Source organism: Anopheles bellator, chromosome 1, assembly GCF_943735745.2.
Source record: "Anopheles bellator chromosome 1, idAnoBellAS_SP24_06.2, whole genome shotgun sequence".
In the NCBI taxonomy this organism is placed as follows: Eukaryota; Metazoa; Arthropoda; class Insecta; order Diptera; family Culicidae; genus Anopheles; species Anopheles bellator.
Genome location: NC_071285.1, coordinates 50,011,875 through 50,030,767, shown reverse-complemented (window position 1 = coordinate 50,030,767; position 18,893 = coordinate 50,011,875). Strand labels below are relative to the sequence as shown.

Sequence of the window (18,893 nt, the reverse complement as noted above, 5' to 3'; positions counted from 1 at the left end):
TCGTGCTCCGCTGGTGGTGGGCCCACTTTTTGCACGCCCATTTTGGCCCAAACTCATCACAGAACTCGGCGCGCGCTTGCGGTTTTTGTTGCGTGCCCCGCGGCAAAGCGCCCCTCCTAGCATAGATGGGGTTGGCTCTACACGGCTACACAGCTGTTTCTTTCTTTTGCTGCTCATGTTTGAGGTATTCGAAACACCTTCGTACCGATCCCCGGACCAATGCACCAACCGAACCGCAGTGAAACATCGCTCCAACTCTCTAACGTGTTTAAAAGGCGGCCACGCCTTGGCGGGTTTGCAAATTTTCACTCCCTGGCGCGGATTTTCGCGAGCTCCAAGAGACCTCCTCGGGTACTGGAGACAACCCGCCACCGGCATGGATCCCCACCAAAACAAACACCCCATGCGCCGGTCGTCCGGCTCCATCAGGGCATTCCCGGGCTCCCTCTCACTAGAGGCACTTCTTCCCCAAAAAGGCAAAACTGGGGAAAGGAATGCAAGAAAGAATGGCCGCTATCCGCCAAGACATGATGATGGTGGTGCTGCGGTGGCAGACTGAACTTGATTGAACTCGGGCTCAAGGCTAGACGATGCGAACTGCCACCATTCGAAAATAAAGAAAAGAAACACTTATATTACGATAAAGTACCGTCGCCGCGATCGGGTCCAGTTGATCGGCGGGGCAAAGGAGGAACAGCATCAATCGAGGTGGTGGTGGCTACCCCGCTTAATGTTCCGCATTTTTCACATGGCCGCGGCCGGACCTTGCGGTCCTGGGCCGCTGGCGCTATTTTTAGCCCGAACCCGATCACAGTGCCATTTTTCTTCAACTTCATCCGGCCGGCCAGCCACGAGGTCTGAGCGCGGTTTTAGCCTCTTTCACCGGGGGACCGGCAGGCAGCGTATGATGGATGACCGACCGGCCCAGCGAAGTGGGAGTGCTAAAGCGTTGCACCCTCGGTGAGGTGAATGTGTTAAGTAATTCGTCACAAAACAGCAAAACCTGTTTCTAGTCCGCTCTAGAGACGTGAGTAATTTTGCGACCACAGAGGCATATCTTTGCGAAGGGACCTTTCGCAATTCGAGTTTTCCAATGTTTCCAAACCGTGAGAATGGGGTAATGGAGGAGCACACCTTCTTCGGTTTCACGAAGGTCATAGCCGATTTCCGTTAACACGCATTAGTAACCGTTGATGAGTTAGCAATCGGCTCGACAAGGTTGCGAACTCTCCCCGACTTGACCCGGCGTGGCCGGCGGCCTTACTGAACCCTGATCCTTGCTCTACGTTGTTTGTAATATCATTTGGGGACCTACAACCCGGCCTAGATACGTTCCTATCGGTTGCTTTGGAGAGGAATTTTTCTGCTTTCTGAATTTCTATTTTTTTCCATATTCTGTAAAAAATTACCTTTCAAAAGAAACAATTTTTAATTTTTTAATAAAATGTTTGGCTGATAAACACATTTTTTGTTTGAACTATTTTGGACAGTAACACACTTTAGCCTCATCCATAGATGCGGTTCGGCTCAGTGCTGATCCGTCGCAGGACGCATATTTGTTCCTATTGATTATCGGAGTTTGGCCAGTTGAACATTAGTGAAGTAAACATAAATTTACATACTGTCTACGATTTCGATTCCTAGTTCCGAGCCGCGTTGAACACACTCTCGCCATTCCGACATTTCTCACTCGAAGAGACCTGCTTCGTCGGTAAAAAACAAAGGCAAAAATCCTCGCGGCCTCTTACAAGGATGCCAAGGTCCCTCTCGCCACACGGACTGCCAAAGACCCCAACGAAAGTCGGACGTCACGGCACGTGGAGCCTCTCTCACGTAGAGCGTGGTGGCCCCCCGAGGGGGTCGTCGAAATGGAAAACAAATGCGCTGCCCGCCCGATGCGTGCCCAACACAAAACAACAACACGTTCGACTACGACGACGACTGCGGCGAGAACGTTGACCCAAAACGGTGGCGGGCGTGGCGGGCGGGCATCGTCCGCGAACCGGAATCCCGCGCGCCGCCCGCGGAATGCGCGTATTTCGAATGGCGCGTCAAATTCAGGAGCGCGAAGCGCAATAAGCTGACGAACGGCCAAAAGGGCAACGACACCCAGAGGGGCCTGGGCCCGGGCTCGGGCGGCCAGAGTCAGTGGTCGCGACGGTGCTGCGAGCGCGCATATACGTTATGCTTCCTTTGGCCGACCGGTTCTCGCGTCGGTCATTCGGCTAGAGACTCCTCCCAACAGCAACATCGCGGAAGACGCCGGCAATCCTCCCGTCGGACCGCTACCGGCTACTAAATGCAAACACCACGCGCCCCGGCCCGGGGTCAGTCATCCTAACACCAAACGAGGAAAACGGAGAACATCCACAAGATTCATTTCACGATGCGATTAGTCAGGGAAAATTGCTCTCCCGCTTTCTGCGACGAGAGATACGGTCCGAATGAAGAAGGTGCCCCAGAAGTCGTTCAGTACCTTTTTAGGTTTGGATTTTTGGTGGATGGATTTTTTATGTTGATGATTATGAAGCGTTGAAAAGCTACGGCATATCGCCAGCTCCGATTCGACAAAGTTTAGTTTGCACCCAGGAAACATCCCACATTTGCGGTAGCATCTAACTGGGTCTCTGGGCTACCCAACACCAAGGCCCGTGACTGTCCCGACGACACGTTCATTGATGACTATCGATCCGACCGCAAAACACGATCGTCGTCGGCCACTTCGTGCGTCACTATCATCAGGCCGGCGGGTAACCGTTAAAGCGACGCGATTTACATCCAACTAATCACATCCTAATGCCTACCTTCAACGAGACCGCAACTAATGGCAGCTCTCGCGCTAAGCATGCACACATCAAACACCGCGCATAAACTGCGCCCTGACGCCAGAGCATTTTCCCCCCTTTTATTCGAAGCCTCCCAGGCGGAGCTGAGAGCTCCTCTAACCACACCAGACTGTGCGCGGGAAAGTAAACAAAATGGCTGCACAAAAAACTGCATCTCACTGCCGGCAGCGTCCGGCGTGGTGTACGTAACCTACATTTTTTTCCACGGCCCGTCACTTCAGAACGGTTCGTATGTATGCAGACCACCCCGCCATCGACACATATCGTGCATAATCTTCGATTGATGGCGCTGAAAGTGTTAAATGAATGTATCCATAAATCAGTATGACCGCGGCCCACAAAATGGCACATACAAATACATAAAAAATGCCCTTTTTTATTTTATTTTTCCATAAATCATCGCCAAGCCCATAAAGAGAAGAAACATCGGTCACCCGCAAGTGGAGCAAAACTTCCCTCTCACAAACACAGCAACAAAAATGGCAAACAAACCGTAAAATGTATGCTCGGCCACCTGCAAGGAGCCGCCACAGTGCACCGCAAAATAATGTTGTTTATTTTACATCCCCACACATCTCGCTTTGATTTAAATTGCCTTGCGCCAATAATGCGCGATGCTCCCCGTCGGGCGGCGCGCCACCCGATTTCGCGATCCGATCGCGATCGAGAGAGCTAGTCAACGTGTCGACGAGCTGGAGCTGGAGCTGGAGCTGGACCTGGCCTGGAAGCCTTGAGGGCCGCGCGCGCCGCTACCAACAAAACGCAAAAGCAACGAAAAACAGTAAACAAACTGTGCACGACGCAGACACTAGAAGGGCGCGCGGTACGCGAAAAGAAAACACATAATAATGCACTCCGTAAACACAACCGTTGCACAAACCGCGGGAGCGACCGGGAGGTAAGAAGTGAAGCCGGGGGGGGGCGAAGAAGCAACATCGACAAAAAAACTGCAACCTGCATCAAGAGGCGCCACCCATCGGAAAGGGAAACTCGAAAACGCATCCAAGCGAACAAATATATTAATTTAATGATAACCTTCTTTCGCTCTCTTTCTTCTCTCCGTCTCTGTCTTCGGGGTGTTTATGCTCGTGATAATGTGCGTTTGCGTACTACGCAAGCTAGGCCCCCGGACGGCCCCCGTGTCTACTAACTACTCCGGGCCAGAATTCGGAGCATAAATCTGTGCGGAGAAATCGGTGGCCCAACTTTCTGCCACAGCACCGCCGCCGCCACCGCCGCATGGGATGCATGATCCACCCGTCAGTCTGCCAGTTTGCCTGCCTGTTGCACTTATTTCACGGTCGCATTGGCTCGCAACAACCACCACCCATCGGGGCCCTTTTGCTGCTGGCCAGAGTAAAATGTATGACGCTGGGCGCACGTGCAGCGCCGCGGCACACTCTGTTAACTGGCTAATGATGAATCGCTTTAACATACATTCCAAATGGTCGTCACCCAGAAACGGAGCCGAGATATTATGCTGGCCCTTCGGTGACTAACAAACTACCACCGATCCTACGTTGGGCGGGTTTGCGGAATAAAAAAAATATGGCTGAGGACTGGAAAGAGCGCGCATATTCCTAGCTTTTAAATGTTTCATTAGCCTCAGTATGCTACTTCAATTGATAAAATCCATAATCAGAGGCGAAATTGAAAGCGTAAAATATTTTTCGTTAAATAATGAATGCATTGTGAAGAGTTCTCTGAAAAGATTTAAAAATATAATGTACATTTTGAAACCGCAATGAAGTGTCAAAAATGAGCATAAAAATACATAGGATACGCATGAACGCCGGAAAAAGGATCACAAGCAGTAATGTAAGGGCTAGTCATTTAGCGAGTAACATAGTAATTTAGATCTTTGTCACTCGCGTCCGAAGATCTATGCGAAAGGCATCACTTCAAACCCTGACAGTGCACCAATATGAACTCAAAAACTTATATTGACCATCACATGGCAATGTCGGTTCAAATGGATATAAAACATAAATAAAAACAAGAGTAGTTAAACCCATGGTTTTTGGTTAATTATACATTAATTATATTATAGGCAAAGAATTAAACCTAAGGTGAAACCCTTTGAAAAGATGTCAATTCAAGGTAATCTTGCCAAAAGAGCATAATGATGAGGGCTAATTTTATAGCTAGAACCTTCGGTTAACAAACCAGGCTCTGTTTTCAATAATAATGACACTGATCAATGATCAATGTACAATTATTCATAAGAAATGAAAACTATATTTAAGAACTATAAAGTTAGAACAGCAACATGATACATAGGTTTTTGGGTTAATTTGGTCAATAGCATTAGGGAGCAGTATTAAAAATCCACTCTTTAAAATGGCAAAAACATGATGCTGCCAGCAATTCGGCAAACTTATGCTTATGCTGTGACAAATCTCGCTTCACAGTTAAGCATGCGGCCCCCGGTTTCGTGCCGCTTTTCTGGACTCCTAACAAGCGATAAGCAGATAAGGGCTGTACCAACACGGTCCAGGGAAGGCTGAGACAATATATCGGCACTCATGTAAAATCGGCTCTCTATGTATTCGACACACGATAAGACACCACCCCGGCTTGTGAGCTCATTAGAGAGCGCCCCCGCACTGGGGGAGGGCCTGCATTCCGGGAGGGCTGTGTGGCGTTGGCTGCGGGATGTCCAACGGTGGTCCCCGCCCCGCCGTCAAACTTCTAGCTCCGCACCGTCAGTGAAGCACATCAAACATATGCACACGATCGTCGACCGTCGAGCATAGGCTGAGCAAAAAAGGAATCGCACGCACATGCACGCACGCACGGGCGAAAGGAAAATTGGCCCACATTGGCCCCCCTCGCGCCCCAATCGAAAAGTGAAAAATGTGAAAATAAGGAGCCGATTTTCTTTCGCTTTTCCTTCGGTGCACCCCGATGAAAGCCAAGCGGCGGAAAAGTGTAGCAGCAGCAAAAAGGCGGCAGCGGCGACGGCGACGGCGACGGTCCGCCGGACGGACAACGAAAATGAAAATGGTCCGCTAGCCCGCAGGGTGGGGCTGGTTGCAGGAAGATCCGTTGCAGCAGTACATAGGAGGCGGATGACGTACGCCACCCACCGCCCGCCCGCTCACCCACAATTTTCGCAGACTAACCAGAGCGTGCCCTTGGGCTGGGGCTGGCGGGTTTAAAAGCGGACGCATATCAATCGCTCCAGTCAGTATCAGTCTTCACAGCGATCGATAAACAGCAGCAGTGCACAGGAGCTCGGAGCAGCAGCAGCAGCAGCAACAGCGGGTCCGGAAGTGATCCTCTCCTCCAGATTCCAGCGCGATTGTCGAGTGTCCGCGTGTGCGTGTGTGGGTGTGTGTGCGAGTGGGTCAAGTTTTGAGTAAAGTAGCAACCTCCAAGAGCGGAACCAGGGAACCATGGCCACCAGCCGAAGCATCGTGGTAAAGTGCCTGACACTTGCCTCAGTCATCGCCTTGACCGCAGCCGCCAGCGCCGGAGTTCGCGGAGTGCGATCGACGCAGCAGCAGCAGCCGCAGCGCGGCGCCGAGCTGAACGTGGTCCAGAAGGTGTACGATGACTGCCAGGACAAGCAGGACTTTGCCGGTTGCCTGAAGGGCAAGGCACTGACCGCCATCTCCCGCGCTATCGATATGGTGAGTGTGTTGAAGGATGCGTGAGAGAGAGAGACCGGAGACTCACCACGCGGTCCTATTTGGGGGATGCAATCTGCACACAGGAGTCTATCCCGCTGCTCGACGGAATCGCGCTGGTGAAACAGGAGCAACCCGACAACGTGACGGTGCCGCTGCTGAGCGAAGCCCGGGCCCTGAGCGGGCTGACCGCGATCGACCGATCGCTGCTGGACAAGGTGGAGCAGTTCCTGCGCACGCACGTCGTGCGCTTCGATATGCGCCAGGACGAGGCGGCCGCCCGTGGCAACAAGCAGAACAAGCACCACCGCTACCTGATCGCGGCCTTCCTCACCGCGATGGGTATCGCCGGGCCGATCGGACTGAAGGCGCTGGCCGCCATCGCCGGTAAGGCGCTGGTCATCTCGAAGGTGGCCCTCACCATCGCCGGCATCCTGGCGCTGAAGAAAATCTTCGCCCACGACCACCACGAGGAGACGAGCTTCCAGGTGCACGCGTCCGGACATGACAACCGGTAAGTGACGGCACGGCGTCCCGACCGGACCACATCCCCTTTTTCTTACTTGCCGCTGGTGTGCCTTTCCGTCCGTCCCCCCGCAGACGAACTGCCTACGTGATGCGTCCCTCGAAGGTGGCGGCCGCGGCCGGCGTCGACCCGTACCGGTACTACTACGAGCAGCAGCAACAGCAACAGCAGCCCCAGTACGCCCCCCAGATGTAAGAAATTCGTGCCACCCCACACGGACCGAGCGAACTCCCTTCCCCAAATAGCCCCCCGAAAGGACCCGCGGACCACGAGAGGATGCTGGCGCGCGACGCATGCTGTAACGTGTTAATATTTATTTTAATTTATTCGCTAAACTTAATGTTCGACGTTTACATATTTGTGCTACCCAACTCCCACAAGCCCAAACTGTGCACACATTACATTATTTGTTTGTTTGTTGTTGTGTGTTGTTGTGTGTGGTGGGACCGCGACCGGCCCCGCACACCACAACACGCCACTAGTGGTTAGTTAGGATAGCGCAACAGCCGCAAGATGATCGCCATCTTGCGGAAATACAGCAAAATTGCCAAAGGTTTACTAAGCGAGCTGCCTAGGTCCCGCGCTCTTTTTCCCGCCCCGGGAGCCAAAGGACACTCCCACTCCCGTTCGCGCGTGTCTCAAGAGGGCTGCAGAGGGAAATGGCGATCGGAAAACAGGAACAACAAGAACCCGAACACCTTTTAGTCGAATGGGCTCTGGCTGACGAAGCGACCAAACGGCGGCGCTTCGGCAGGCGGCAGGAGAACGGAGAACACAAGAGGTGCAATAAAAAACCCCCCTTCGTAACATAAACGTCAAACGTCTCAACATTGCAACCCAGAACCCGTGACGCGGATTTACATACCGTGTGTGTCTTTTTTTTCTTTCCGATCCGATCTGTGGGCCCGAGGCCTCAAGCGCTCTGAACTGCCGCAGAGCGAGGTGTACTGTAAGTAGACCCGCTGCGATTACGAGCCTCTCTATTAACACTCAGCTTTATGGTTTCTTCTTTTTTTAGGCAAATATAACGGCCCTCGAAGTAGTGAAGTTAATCAGCAGCACGAGAATCGGGAAATCGCGTCACGCACGGCTCAGGCGGCCACATATGCTGCACTTCGCTCACGGAGCATGATCTCCCGGGCGCCATCAGCAACAGCAGTGCAAACAAAAACGTGTAAACTCCCTGCGCCGATGCACGCCGCAGCGGATGCCCCGACGGCTGTTGGCAAAACATCGGCAGCACGAGCCCCGGACCGAGGGTACGTGTGTCCGAGAGCATCGCTGGAACTTCTGGTGGCGGCCATTTTTGAACCTAGTGTTTATATAGCCAACACATGCCCGCGAGCCGTGACACTCATCTTCGCACGCCGACGACGGCCAGACGACGACCACCAGCAGCAGCAGCCTCATCGTCGACCACGGCACGCACGTGTCCAAGAGCGTGCTAATTGCCAACGGCTGGTGGTGTAAGTACTTCAAGTGCATCAATCCACAAACAGTAGATGCACCGCACTGCACAACGCTCTGCTTGTCTCACTCCGGGCCACCAGCCGCGGACGATTAATATTCGAAACACGAGTTCGATTTCGCAACTTTTCTCGCAGTCCCACACGTCCACGCGGGGTGGTTGGCACCTTATTATGTCCGCCACAAATCCTTCAATCCGCTGGAAGGTTGGCCACTGAACCGTCCCCCCATCGGGCCCTCGAAGGGTGTTTAGGTTGGAAGGAACAAAAAACACTCGCTCCCTTAAACATGTAATTTTAACTTTAAGTGCATCCAACGCCGGTACAAGCGTGACGCGACTGGCCCGGGATTCGATCGAAAAATGGGGATCTATACTTTAACAAGTCGAACCCCAGCCAAATCGGGGCGGAACCCGAACCGGTTGGTGTGTCAGCTGTTGTAGGGGGCAAAGTTTTCATCCTTTCTTTTTGCTGCTCTCGGGGAACTATCCGTCGCAGGATGTTCGATACTTCCTGTTCCTGTCCCGTACACCACACCACATACCATCATGCCAGGCGCAGTGATTCTCTAATGGGGCTTTAGATTAAATTTCATTCGAATCACATCTTTTTCGAAGAGGGGTTCGATTTATTTTTGATGACACAATATATCGGGGCCAAACAAGAGGTCTACATTTGTTGTATGAAATTAGCAATAAATTAGCAAAAAAAACGATACCTCTAGTAGAATACAGAGATAAAGATTACTGAGCGGCCATCTGTTAGCATGAAGAGGTGTTTTGTGTTCCATCAGGACATCGAAAGGCCACACACGTCTATAGTGACTGGCAAGAAACTCCGCGGGAGCTTGGTTGGGAAGTTTTAATACATATGATAGTCCGGACCTGGCTACACCTTATGGTCGAATTGCAAAACATTCCGACTGATATAAAATAGGTCTCAAGAGAAAGTTGTGAAAATTGATTACCAGAGTAATGATGTGAGTAATAATTTTCCTATTTACTTAACTTGCCTTTAAAATAGTTTATTATCGGCGCAAATGTTCGTTCACTAGTAGCTGGATATTAATCGTACGACATAAACAGCAGAACATATTGATTCCAATGAACATTTACTGTTAATTCCGGAAATCTACTTTGGGTGGAACGTTGACTAGTAATTAAACGCAGCGCCGAGGACAGTGGAACCATCACACGCCTCACGCACACTTACAGATCCCCCTAATTGATGTGCGAACCGTACCGCGGCGAGGGCATTGACACACTCCCTCGGCGATCGCCCGGATAGGTTGAGTATCGCTGCCATCCACAAACCCACCGAAAACATTGCGTCCCGTAACGCACGCGAGAGACGGCCCCGGAAGTATCGATGACAAGCATTACACGGCCTAGAGCTACGCTTCATCGTCATCTGGTAGCGGCCACGCATCGAAATTGGTTTTTAAAGTGGTTTCCGTAAGAGGAGCGAGTGTTTATGTTGCTCTGTGGACGGAGTTTCATATTGCCCCGAATCTCCTGCGGCCCCGGGTTCAACTGTCAAATTGAGATCTTTTTTACTGGGGCCAAAGAAGTTGTGAGGAATGCACGCCTGACCGGGAAAGTATTGTATTTCCCATTTCCCAGTGCGTAAGAACACTTGCGAAGGGCGTTCATGAAACAAACTGACGAAGAAGCCATTCCGTGGGGGCCGTGGTTAATCCACCAGAAGTTGGCGAACGTGCAAAACGACAGCTTAAGGGTTAATCGCCGCGGAGACCCCTCTCGAGAGAAGGTCTTGCACTTCCAGTGGAAATACTCACAAAGTTCTCCTACGTCATACACCGAGCCGGCCCTGGGGCTCAGGGATCTGGTCCCACAGTTTCCAAGCCGGCCACAAGAGATTAAGCTCCAGCAACAGTACCGTGTCTCGCGCGCGCAGTCATCATCATCCTTCATCGTTCGATGCGCTTCACAGTAGAGCCTCGAGTCGGACTCCTAACCATTTTGTAACCCCCGCGGGAATCGCAGACCGCTTCATGATTACTCCCGGGCTGTCCGGCACGAAGGATCGAAGAGCACCAGCAGGCAACCAGGCAGTCAGGGCAGGCGAATAATATGCGACCATGGGCGGGTAAGAAGCAGACGCGGTTGAAGCCTTCGAAAAGACAGGTTATGTACCCACGGCGGACGGGCAGGCGTTCCAGCATCTTCCAACTCGGAGCTGAACCCGGGACACGACGAAGGAAAACAAAAACAGAGCGAGAAACTCCAAAGGCCGGCCGGTTTTCGGTCCGGCTCCGCTCCTCACTCTATGCGCGAACTATGCTGCGGATGTGTCTCTCTCTCTCTCGCTGGGGCTTCCCATGGTTCGGGCGAAGCGCATCCCGATCCTGGGTAGAAGACCGCCGGTGGCCACGGGTATAGACATGCCGCATCCGTCCGTGACCTTCTCTCCTGCGGGTATGACGGAGCGCAAAAGAGCTGTTGTTCGAGCTCTCAGGCCATCAAAATCAAGCCATCTTCACAGTTTTATGCTTCACTGTGGGAAACCTCGAAACCTTCCCACACCGACCGGCCAGAGCGCGCGTTCGGACAGCCAGAAGACGCTCTACTTCGAACTGAATCGATCCGAAGACATATGGTGTGCCCGACAGGGCAGACTGAAGGCGACGATTTTTGATGGCTTTCGGGGGGGAATGGAAAATTCCCCACATTTCCACGGCCAAGTCCTCACTACGCCCGGCGGGGGGCTATAATTAGGAGCGGCGTTGTGTATGAGTGGCTCTGACAAGATTTTTGAGACAAAGCCTCCAAAGCAATCCCCAGACCCAGATCTTCGTTACGACCCCGGCCGCACAGGAAATGGGAAAACTTTTTCGCCCGATCAATTCCGTTCCCCACTTGATTTTGATGGCCATATAAAGTTCGGTTGCGGCCCGGCGCACACCGATAAACATTGATTCTATTGGTCCTTTGGCGGTGGTGGCGACAGGAAGGAACCGATTCTTGGACGAGAGAACATCCGAAAGCGCGGTAAAGTAATTTAATGCTCGAATAAAAATGATTAATCAACCACCTCCGGCTCCGGCTGCGGCTTTCCATTTGTAGCGGGGACCATAGATGGATTAACGCATAGACGAGAGCGAAAGAGGATTCAAAGAATTTATTAAACAATTTACAGTTTATCTTTCTCCCCCGTCGGCTGTCGTACCGCCGGCCTCGCCCGGGTCGATAGGTCATCCCCAACGTCAGAGAGCACGACAAAAGCAAGTCGAACTAACCCTTTCGTCCTGTGCAGCGTATGCCGTTCCGGCTTGGCTTTTCGGGAAAACCTCGAATCAACGCCTCGGCGGAAAACGGTTGACAAAAACATTATAATCACTGGAAAAATGCGCTGCTTTCTCCCTCTCTAGCTCTCTCGTTGGCAGCTCGTCCCTCACAACGGATCCTTCTCCCGGGGACCAGCTGGCTTTACGTCGCTCGAAGGGACGAAAAACCCGCACGATCACCACCCTCTCGGTTTTCCACGGGCACCACACGCGCAGGGAAACTCGCTACAACTCGATTGCGCCGCACCCGCCACTAACCCACCCCACACCCCCGGGGGCCACAATCCCGCGCGGAACATTACCAGCCACCGGTGGCAGCATGGACAGCGAGAGACATTCTTTATGCTTACGCAGGGGGAGAGAGAGAGAGTTCACGGCCCATAGCCTTCCCCCCGTCGCCGGTGCAATGTAATGAACCGTCGTCGTCGTCAGGCAACGGCCGCCGTGTGGCAGTGAAAAATGCCGACTTTCCGGAGGGTTCCTCGCTTCGAGCGATTCGCCCCTAATGTAGAGCCGCACGAGAGAGGGCGGCGGTGGCCACCAGAAGAGAACCGGGCCGTTAGAGTACGTATACACAACACACACATACACGCACGTAGGCCAGTACATGTGTTGGGAACCCAGAACCCAAGCGACCACCGCGACAACAACGCAACGCTCTGCCAGCCAACCACTCGGTCACGGATTTAGGGGGTTTCGATTCGGGCCCTTCCATTCTCGCTGTTTCCCGGCGGCGCGTTGTTCGCTCTCACTCTCGCGCTCTATCGCTCTCTCGCTCTGTCGCTCTGTCACCGAGATCCCTGTTCTCGCTCCGCGCGTTTATATGCTGGGCCCACAATCGGTGTTCATCTTCCGGCGGTCCGGCCGCGGCTATGTTGCCTGGGCCGGGTCGAGCCGCCTGCCGCCGCCGCATAAGTGCGCAGTGAACAACTGCACACTCGTCACAGAGTGGGATAAAGAGGAGGCAACATAATGGAAGAGAGCAGGAAAGCGAACAAGCTGGGCCCCGAAGGAAGAGGCTAAAAGTGGCCGCACAAAAAAAAAAACCAACCCCAACCAAACCTCGGCCCGGGTTCAATACACCGTGTTCTGCCGTCCTTGTCGCGGCGCCACCACCGAGTGGGGTTCGCGCTCTCGTTCTCGCGCGCGTTTCAAATTCTGAACGCATCCGTCGTCGGGCCGGGCCGATGCGTAAAAGGAACCGAACCGGGCTTCCCGTGAGCTCCCCAGCGCGTCCGCGTGTGTGCGTAGAGAGAAAACTTCATCCGCATCCTAATCAGCCAGCACCATCTCCGGGGGCGCTGGCTGCTGCTGCTGCTCCGTTACTCATTACTACCTGACCCGGAGGACACTCCACGCGAGCCCGGGCTTTCCGATGATGAGGATCAGCGAATCTCGGTCTCGGTCTCGGTCCTTTCTCCCCGGTTTTCGGCACGGCCCTGACCAACCAGGGCTGCCTGCTGCAAGTTCGACGAGACGCACACAAGCGCGAGCCGAGACAGAAGCCAATCAAAACAAACGGCGTGCAAATTATCTGTCGAAATCGTGGAGCATTTTGGACCGCAACTCCTGAAACCCAACGACAGGACTATGCACCGACTGAACCATAAAAAGGCTACGGGTTTCGCGGAAAATCCCGTCGTTTCGTCTTTTATAAATATTTCTTCTTTTTCAAGGCCTATTAGTATTCCCATTGTTGCAGACATTTCTAGTTCCGCCATTTCGATCCTGATCCGATCCTGATCCGATCCCTGGTGAAGAAGTTTTTTCGCTTAATTTGGGCGATTATACAGAACCTTCAAAATAGCAGTCCTCACAAACGCATGTGGGGCACGGGCTCTTAGCGAGAGGAAGGTAGATGCTCAGCATGATTTATGCCCCGACTAGGCTCCGGTGCACTGGGTCTGTCATGAATGCGACGAAACAGCCCGAAGTCTTCTCTTAGCCCACCCAGGGGACGTTCACCACTCGGCAGTTGTAATTGCCAGATAAATGAGGTACTAAGATTCCAGAACAAGACATTATGCGTCCTCCCCAGGAATAATGCCAAAATATGGAAGTAGTTCAAGAAAATACCTTGCTGGATATTTGAAAGGAATACTAATGGAAGATAGAATGGTAAAACTTATCCAAAGCCTTAACGGGAAATTTTATGTAAGATTAGACCTATAGCAGTTGATTTGAAGCGTCCGCGGTATGAATCCTTTTCTCTCAAAAATCCCTATTGATGCTGGAGATCCCTTGATATCTTCCCAAAAGAGGGTAGTCAGCGGAGCATGTCAACCCTCGGATGGGCGCCCTGAGCCGCAAATGCTGCGTTCCGATGAGGAAAAGACCTTCCTTATATCGTCAAGAGATTCCTGGACAGAAAACGTTTCATTTTTGTGCATGGAAAGAAGTCCCGTCTCGACGTACCCAGTTAAGTCATTTAATACCGGCTGATGCTGGGGCGAATCAATAAACATGATTGTGTTCGTAGTCATCAGACTGCCAACTGCAAACTGAATGACGAAAATTGATTCAACAACGCCGATAGCATAATCTGGATTCCTCCTGATCTGGGGCCCAATTCGTTTCCTTCGTAACGCCACTCTGCGGCTTCTTCAAAGAAAAGCTTAAGAAGCCGAGCGAAGACCGAGCGGACCACCATTAACAGCTCGTGAAGATCGCGAATCGCGCCACGGGCTGCAGTTGACAAATTAAAGGTTTAATTGTGGCCGACACATTCTGGCGGTGGCCGACGACGGAGCACATTCATTATGAAAATGGTGAACGGCACAAGGCGAGGCGGTGCGCTGTGTTGTGGTCCCTTTGCCCCATTCCTGATTTATGCGCGGCTCAGAGAGAGTGTGAAGAGAGAGCGACCTGCCCTGTGGAAATCCTTTCCATTTACGTAGGGATTTTCCTCCTTCGTAGCTTTGTTGAAAAGGTAATGGCTATCCCGTTGTGCTGAGCCCTGAAGGCGTGGCCACGAAAGTTCAAACATGCCCAAATGTAGCTTCTTACTTTGGAGAACTTTTTTTAATGCTTAAACTGGCGAGATAATCGCTCTTCTCTTGAGAATGGCGCGTCACGGATTACCACCACCGACCGGTGATTTATTTATAACGGATTCCGCTCCGTTTTTCTAACGTCTTTTGCTCTGTAACTTGAGAAGTGCCATCTCTTCGCCATAACCTCCCTCTAAGAACCTTTGGGGATGCCAGCCATCGCAGGACGTCGCGCCGTAATAATGTATTGATTTGTTCTCCCAGTTCCCATTCCGGTGCGACCTGCCACACATGGCCCATGGCTTCCGTTTCCGTTTATGCAAAGCAGCACGCGTTTCCATCCTTGGCAGCTGTCGCATCCCATAACCACATCTCCTCTCTCGCGCACGCCACACGCTTCCTCGGCTTCCGAAAACCGGAGGGCTGGGGTCAACAGCGTCTCGGAACCTAAGAGGAACCGCGCCGTCACCGCCTGCCGGTCGCCATCATTTCCAATTCCGGCCATAAAACCGGGGGACTGTTCTGGGAACAGTTCGACGCATATGTCTGGGGTGGGTGAGGCACAGCCGACACGGCCGAGCTCACCGTGGGGCCCGAGGAAGAACTGCCGACCTACCCATGGGCTACGTGCAGCATAATAATAAGCCAAACGACACCAGAGAGAGCAGCAGCGGCCACCACCGCCGCAGACACCAGTTCTTCCCCCCATCATTTACCGGAACTGCTACGTTGCCCGTTTTTGGCTATCGATTTGTAGCCTGGGGTAGCGCGATCGAACCCCAATCTGCATCGCTTTCGAAAATTCGGCAGAGGGCAAAATAATAGGAACCCGGGTCGGGTTGTCATCGGGCTGGCTGGGATGCCGCTATTTCGGAAGTATTTGACGGTGGAGGTCACAACATGCTTCTGGGCCTGGAAGCGATATCCACCACACTACATCAGGCGCAGGAAGATCGGTATTGGACTTCATATCGATACACACAGCATCAAGGGGCTTGTCCGGTCAAGAGAGTGTCCCTTCACAGACGGGTTGTGCAGTAAAAGTGAATGATAATTTCTACTTTCCGTAAAAAACCAACCAAGCCAACGTAGAAAGGATAGATGGCAATGCATGCCAAAGCATAAATTCCTTCGTCTAATGCTTTGGAACGATAAATTTTCGTTACGACCGTGCGTGGGTTCCACTCGGGTCCGGTTTTAATGAACGACGACGGCGGTGGACTTGGTTCAAGTGTACCTCTTTTTTTTTTAAGAGTCAACCCTTTAAAAGGGTGGAATAAGTGATGAAGACAACCTTTGAGGAGACGACGTAATGGTTTCCGAAACTATTTCTGCACGTGACCACCACTGAGGAAATGGCCACCTGGACAGGGGAGAGGAAATGATTTACTGGGTTGTAGTTTGCGCTCCACGAGTATGAGACACATCAATGGGCCGAGGAAAACAAATATTTAAAGGCACTTTTTGGCCGCTCTAACTTTCGAGTCAGTTGCCCAGAAGGCACTTTGACGCAACAACCCTTATTCGGGGGTCTGGATGAATTGTGGAAAACCCCGGCCTTAAAAAGAAAATTGAAAACTCAACAACAACAACCCCTAGACGGATCTGAATTGACAGCAAAAAGAGGAAGATCAAACCATGATCAAGCTCAAGAATACGAAAAAGGATACGAGAAACGCCCATCGGGACACAATTTCGTCAGTAACATATCCAGCCCATGACCCGACAACCTCAGACGTCAGTCGACCGACCAGTATTTGCATGCTGACGCCATTCATTTTATTGCCATTTCGCTCCCAGGACCTTTTGGTCGCATTTTAAAAATAGCACCCATTCTTTGATCGTCCTCTTTCCGAGACAGGGGGACCTGGCCACTCCACTTTTGCAAACGATGACGAGGACGATGAGCCCCATCTATTGTGAACTGCAAATAAAGGCCGCCTGGGCTAACTTTACGATCGACATCTTGAAGGGTTCAGACCCATGCTCTGCTGGGTCTTCGGGAGAGGCTAGGTTCCATTTTATTATTGAAAGCCAGATGACTGTCGCAGAAGCAACAAAGTGCCACCCAGTGCATTGTCGTGCAGTTCCTCATTTTTTGTTTGCAAGTTGTGAACCTTCCCTTTTTGCAGGATGACCACTGGTCCAAGCAGCTACTGAACGAACCGTACCGCACCGGTTTATGTGGCACTGTCAGCATTATTAAGTCATCGGTTGCGGGTGTGTGTTTACGTGTAGGTTGTTAGCGCTTTTAATAGAACGTCGACACGAGTCGACTTGACATACGCAAAAGGGGTTTATTTTAGGATTGCCAGGAACAATGCTACCGAAGGCCTGTTTCAGGATCCGCCGAAGAGTATCGGGTTGCGGGAAAGAGGCAGGACATTAATAATAATAGCATGCACAAGGACTTCCATTCTAGAACCTTCAGAAAGGGCATGAGATTCACACGTACGAGCAAACGCTCGATATTAAGGATTCCGCGCTAAACTTCCTATTATTCGACAAGAATTCAATTATTGAAATAGTCATTGCTATCGATTAGGATTTCAGGCTAGCACTTTGGAACGAGCGCGCTAAATCCTTGTGAATTGCAGCAGACTACAAAGCAGTCAGGTTCAACCAATCATACATAGTTAACCAGCTCCAAAAAGCGATCGAAACGTTCCGGAACCAACCGGAAATCGCAACTCTACAATAAGCCACGTCAAGCATCGCTGTCAAGAGCTACTCTCGTTAATAATGGCGAAAAACGTCTGCACAAGACCATTGGATCTTCAACCGTCACGGTATCGACCACCGACCGGAGAGGGCCCCATCCGGAGAACCCTAGAGAATACATTCATATTGTATATTATCATATTCCGGGGGATTCTCTGCTTGCGCGTGTGGTCTGGGAATTGTCAAGCGCATTGTCAAAAAGTAAACGCTTGTTACATTCTTATTGTTGCTGCGCTCAAATCTGACAGGGATCTGGTGAACCCGGAACACGATACACGATGTGTCCTTTTCGCTCCGCCATTGGATTAAATTTTCAATTACGTACCAATTTGTCCGGAAAACGAGCTTACACCACATGCCGCGCATTCCGTCTGTAACACGTTGTGTCAGAGGAATCCCTGGGCGTGGCTGCCCGACCGGCCACAGCAGCACAAACTCCAAACCAAACGTCCTTCCTGGGGCGGCCAGTTGGACACGTGGACTCGCTTTTAATCAACCTACCCATTAGCTTTACTTGAGCGAACTCATCCAACTATCCGAGCGCCGAGAGGCCGAAGGATAATATTTTGTGAAGGAAGACGCTAAAGCTAATTATGATACGGATACGCATCGTCGCACGAACCCCGGGTTATCTGGATCGCTTTTGCAGACCCCCCGTCGGCACCGTGTATGGGGCGGCCAGCAGCCACCGTGTTTCGTTTGCTTAGGTAACATCGTGCACCACACAGTAGAGCAAACATAACCCCAAGAACCGACGACGTGGTAATTACTTTTCTGCGAAACGAGCAGTATAAGTTGGTCGAAATTAAATCCGTCTTAGCGTCTCCCGGGTGCGGAGCTAGAGCCCCGCACCTCGTAAACAGGTTATCAAACTATGTGTGTCATAATGAGTTCGACCTAACACTATTTTATTTGATGTTCAATTAGCCCACAGTAAACTCAGTCATCTGAAAGCAAAAAATTTAAGTTCACCAACAAACGGACGTCAAATTTGTGCCCGACATTACCACCCAACTCCCAAACTAGATGGGCAAACCGAAGCCATCAATGTCGGCTTGCGAGCCGGGACTTTTGAAAACTTCCTTCTTCCTTCTTGCCGGGTCCGTGCGTCCGAGTGGTATCGCAGGTTCCTTTCCCAGAGGTTCCCCCATCGTGTTCCCGAGCGAACAAACGGTGCGAGAAGCATCCGCGTAAATGATTAACGATTGCATTAATTAGTTGCAGCGCGCTAGGGCCGGAGCTGCAATTTTGTTAAATCGCACTTTGTAATTATGCTTCTGGCGCTGCTCGCCGAAAACCACCCGCCGTCCTGCAGCAGCAGCCGCGCGTACCTCCGCCGCCGGAACTTGAGTCCGACGCGAGGAGAGCTGCTTCCCGTGCTTGCACTTCATTTATCATTCAGTGC

The 18,893-nt window shown here is 51.7% G+C and overlaps 2 protein-coding genes across 2 annotated transcripts in view; one reads left to right on the top strand and one right to left on the bottom strand.

Moving 5' to 3' along the window:
* The window catches only part of LOC131206134 (serine/threonine-protein kinase NLK), a 62,979-nt gene that overhangs the window by 40,024 nt on the left and 4,062 nt on the right, over positions 1–18,893 (bottom strand). The window lies entirely within an intron of this gene.
* On the top strand, positions 6,245–7,199 carry LOC131206390 (uncharacterized). The gene is made up of 3 exons (XM_058198926.1): positions 6,245–6,481; positions 6,565–6,992; positions 7,079–7,199. The coding sequence occupies exons 1-3, from the start codon at positions 6,245–6,247 to the stop codon at positions 7,197–7,199; spliced, it is 786 nt and encodes a 261-aa protein (XP_058054909.1).

What these genes read in the sequence shown, in the direction of transcription:
- LOC131206390 (XM_058198926.1), top strand. Translation starts at nt 6,245, where the DNA reads ATGGCCACCAGCCGAAGCATCGTGGTAAAGTGCCTGACACTTGCCTCA. An exon ending in TCTCCCGCGCTATCGATATG is followed by an intron (nt 6,482 to 6,564) that starts GTGAGTGTGTTG and finishes ATCTGCACACAG; the next exon opens with GAGTCTATCCCGCTGCTCGA. An exon ending in GCGTCCGGACATGACAACCG is followed by an intron (nt 6,993 to 7,078) that starts GTAAGTGACGGC and finishes GTCCCCCCGCAG; the next exon opens with ACGAACTGCCTACGTGATGC.